Genomic DNA, 4,088 nt, shown 5'->3' on the forward strand with positions numbered 1-4,088 from the left:
CTCCTGACCTCACTCCTGCTGAGCTCTGTATTCTACTGTGCTGTTCAAGGTCACCGGGAGAGATGGTTAAGGCTACAAGCTACGCTTTCAACCCAACAAACCAAGATTCACCACACAAGCACTTCCTTGAGATTTGAAGGACACACTGGTTTTGTCAGTTTATACACGTGCACTAGAGTACACTGAAAGGGCCGCAATTCTGGCGAGAGACTATTGATATTTGTGCTCAACAGCCAATCAAATTGCACCCCTCCCTTCCTTGCTTCTAAAGCAACAGTGTACGGCACTTTGTCTCCCACCTGTGTGTATGAACACCCGAGTCCTTTTTTGAGCGAGCGGACACACAGAACGGAAAGCCAGAGGACCTTGAGGAGCTGTTTGATGAATTCGACAAAAGGTGTATTGGATTAGAATTCCAGAATAGAATTGCTGCTACCACCTCAAGAATGTTCCTGAGAAGACATTGTCAGAAGGAACAGCAAAGAGTGCTCTTCACGGCCGTAAGAAAATGCAGTACTGATTGAATGTTTTTTTATACCAGGGCAATGCTGCATTGTGCATCGATGTGTGCTGTACCACTGCACCATAGGCCTGAGGTAATGAAATACCATCCCTCTGTCAGTATACACTAGCTGCCTACCCCCATGGACTGCACTCTAACACTCTAACACTTGATGCACCTTAATATGGAAATATATTGCTTTTTTAATTTATGATATTTGTTAATCTATTTATTAATTGTTATTTATTAATATTTAGCTGTGGAAGAAGTCTGTTGCTGCCCCTACTGTCTCGTTGTCTTTGTGGCAATGACAATAAAGTACTTTGAACTTTGAACTTTGAAGGTTTGAAAATACAATACTTCACTGTGGACCGATCAGCATCAGTATTGTATTTGGACTGACTGACTGTGTGTGAGGGGAGACATACCCGAGGTTGAAGGGATGGGGATTGTTCTTCCCACCAGCTGCCCACCCTGAAGATTAGTTTTTAATACTGACTATCCATGTCAGCCCATATGAAGTTGGGAGCATTTCAAATGCTTTTAATCACATAAAGCAATGCAAAAGTCAAAAAACATATTTTTAATGTTCATCTTATGCATGTATACAGACTACAGGTCACAGGCTGTTTTCATTTGTTGCACTTCACTGTCACTGCACATTGTAACTGAATGCTAAAAGCAACTGATTCACAAATCTCCACATTGCTCCTGTTAAGTGAAAACGTGACACTTATTCTTAAACTTATTGATCAACTGCCATACAATGTCAGCATATAACTCACGCAGGTCTTTTAAACATACTACAGTGTAAACCCACTGTATGAATGAACTGAAGGAAACACCTAATGGGTAATACATGACTATTACATCCTCTGTGATTAGTGTGAGCTACCCACTCTGAGCTCTAAAACACACATCGAACAAGTTGACATAAAGCACCACTCTACACAACACAGTCCTTCATATGTCCAATCTTCCAGTGATGTTTCCTCCAACATTTCAGCCATTTTTGCCACCCACACAAGATTTTATGACATGCACCAAGCGATGCACAATATAAACATTATCATAAATACTTCAAAGTAACATATCTATTAACATTATAACAAAATACATATACAGTACATTGAAGTTTAAAAAAAAATTAAGCTATAAAGTGAAATCAATGGCCAGGTGCAAATCAACATGATTAAAACATTGAAAACGGGCAAGATGATGAATGTATCACCGACAAATTATGAGCAAATAAACAGAAAACAAGTGCGGTAAACATACATATTGTACTGTATAAATCTAACATGGTCATGTCAAAACATTTTCAAAAACTGTATGTAACGCTTAAGTAATCACACAACCACCTTTAACTTTTGACAGTCTATACCCACATGGCCCTGTGCTGCTCCTGACCTCACAATACAACCAATAAAAGCACATAAGGATTAACACAATTGTATCATATTTGATACTTAGGATGAAATTCCAGTTGTAATGCCTAACTGTCCCCTGCATTTTTAGAATGAAGCACACGATGTGTTGGTCTAATATTTGATAAGCTTGTAACATTCCTCCAGCTTGGCCCTGCTGCTGGGCCTCCTCATAGGTAGGGGTACTGGTGGTTGAGCTTCCTCTGGTTCAGGTGGTAGGGGCCGTGGGCTGCGCTGGAGCGGCTGTAGGCCTGCTGCTGCTGCTGCTGCTGCTGGTACTGTGCTGCCCCCTGAGCCATGAGGCCCAGGCTGTTGTTCTTCTGCAGGAGGCTGAGGGAGGCTGAGAACGGGCCAGCAGCTGCGGCGGAAACCTGGGTGTGGCGGCCGGAGGAGGAGGAAGAGGCTGCGGCGGCGTGGAGCTTGTCCACGGCTTGCGAGACAGAGGCCAGCGCGGTGGAGGCCGGGTAGGCGTAGAGGCTGGGTGCCGTGCTGAAGAGCGAGGCCTCGTGGAGCCGATAGGCTGAGGAGGATGAGGAGACGGCTGCACTGGTGGTGGTGGGGGGGAATGTGGGCTGTCGCCGGAGCGAGCTGCTGCTGCCACTTCCAGGATGTTCCTGAGAGGACATCGCTGCCTGTTGGACCTATCAGAGGGCACAGCACAGGTTGTCATTAACTCTAGAGTAAATGTGGATATTAAGTGTGTTGATGCCACTGTAATGGTGCATTTTATAAAACAATTGGGTTCTATCGCGTAATTCAGCTGTTTCTGATTGGACGAGAGATGTTCCATGCCATAGATTATTCGTCAACATACCTACAGTTACCGGACTTTCACAGCTAATAATGAATCACTCCTGCGGCCTCGGTGGCTACGGCCGAACACCACCCGTGGGATTATCCCTTACCTACCCCACTCCCACGAGTGCTATATTGCTTAAATGTATTGTGTTTGCTGCATCATGCAACTGAAGCCATTTTATCAAGTTTAATTTCTCTATATACACACTTCACAGATGGTTTGACAGTAATAATCCTTGACTTGAAGAGGTCATGAAACAACTGGACTGGACTTGTGGCTGAGTGACGGGAGATGTGGATACACAGGGGAGAGAGGAGGTTGTGATACCTGACTCAGGTTGAGGGGCTGGGCTCGGCTGGGCGCTGTTCTCTGGTGACTCTCACTGTTGGAGGCGCCCGATCTGTTGGACTGCGCACTTGCACCTTTCTTACCCTTGCCTGAGGTGGCAGAAGCTAAATCTAAGAAGGGATGGAACAACAAATGTTACAGAACAGAAACAGAGTTACAGAGTAGGAACAGTGTAGAACATAGAATACAAATCTACACATAAGGTCCCCAAATAGGTATTTTCAGAATGTAAAGGCTTTTTCTGTAATGTCAGAACATTGAAGAACGTTAAGCAGGGCTACCTGCCATGACATGAGCCTTTACCAGACACTCTGGGATGTTCAATTCAAGTCAATTCAATTTTATTTATACAGTATAGCGCCATAACAATACAATTGCCTCTAGGCGCTTTACAGAGCCCAGAGCCTAAACCCCCTTAGTGCATGCACAATGGCAACAGGGGCAAGAAAAAACTCCCTGTTAGGCAGAATCAGAAGAAACCTTAAGCAGAACCACGGCACATAAGGGGGGACCCATCTGCTTGGCTGATGTACAGGGAAACAGACATGGCTTCTACTAACCCTGACTCGGGCTCTCTCCAGGCTGGGTGTTCACTGAGGGCATGACGACGGCCGTGGACTTGGAGAGGTGAGAAGGGCTCTCCACAAAGTTGGGCAGACGCTTGGGGCTCAGAGGGCTGCTGGTGGACGAGTCGGAGTCCTGGGAGTCATGGACGGTCACACAACTGATGACATTGGCCCTCTGATCCACACTGTTATATACAGAGATACAAACACAAGAGGATGAAGAAACATTGCAGCTAAACATTCGCATTGGTGGTAGATTCAATTAACATTCAATGTTGTGTGTGCCTCAAGAAAAAATGCCCTGTGTGTGTGTGTACTCTACCTTGCCGCTGGGAACTTCCTGTCATCTTCATCCTCTGTGTCGCTGTGGATGGTGATGATGCTGACAGCAGGGCTAGGTGTATCAGAGATGACGATTGGCTGAGACTGGTCCCCGCTATATCCAT

At 45.3% G+C, this 4,088-nt stretch overlaps 1 protein-coding gene across 3 annotated transcripts in view; it reads right to left on the reverse strand.

The window, feature by feature from the left end:
• Positions 1 to 1,182: 1,182 nt before the first annotated feature.
• hipk1a (homeodomain interacting protein kinase 1a) overlaps positions 1,183 to 4,088 on the reverse strand; it is a 12,299-nt gene continuing 9,393 nt past the window's right edge. For all 3 annotated transcript variants that reach the window (XM_080854248.1, XM_080854247.1, XM_080854246.1), the window contains 4 exons: positions 3,965 to 4,088; positions 3,637 to 3,827; positions 3,056 to 3,186; positions 1,183 to 2,570 (listed from right to left, as the gene is read on the reverse strand). The exon at positions 3,965 to 4,088 is cut by the window's right edge and continues 44 nt beyond it. In XM_080854248.1, the coding sequence (XP_080710374.1) occupies positions 2,100 to 2,570; positions 3,056 to 3,186; positions 3,637 to 3,827; positions 3,965 to 4,088 (917 nt within the window). In that variant the 3' untranslated portion in view covers positions 1,183 to 2,099. The remainder of the gene's footprint in view (positions 2,571 to 3,055; positions 3,187 to 3,636; positions 3,828 to 3,964) is intronic.

The sequence above is a fragment of the Sprattus sprattus genome, assembly GCF_963457725.1.
Source record: "Sprattus sprattus genome assembly, chromosome: 16".
NCBI classification, from domain to species: domain Eukaryota; kingdom Metazoa; phylum Chordata; class Actinopteri; order Clupeiformes; family Clupeidae; genus Sprattus; species Sprattus sprattus.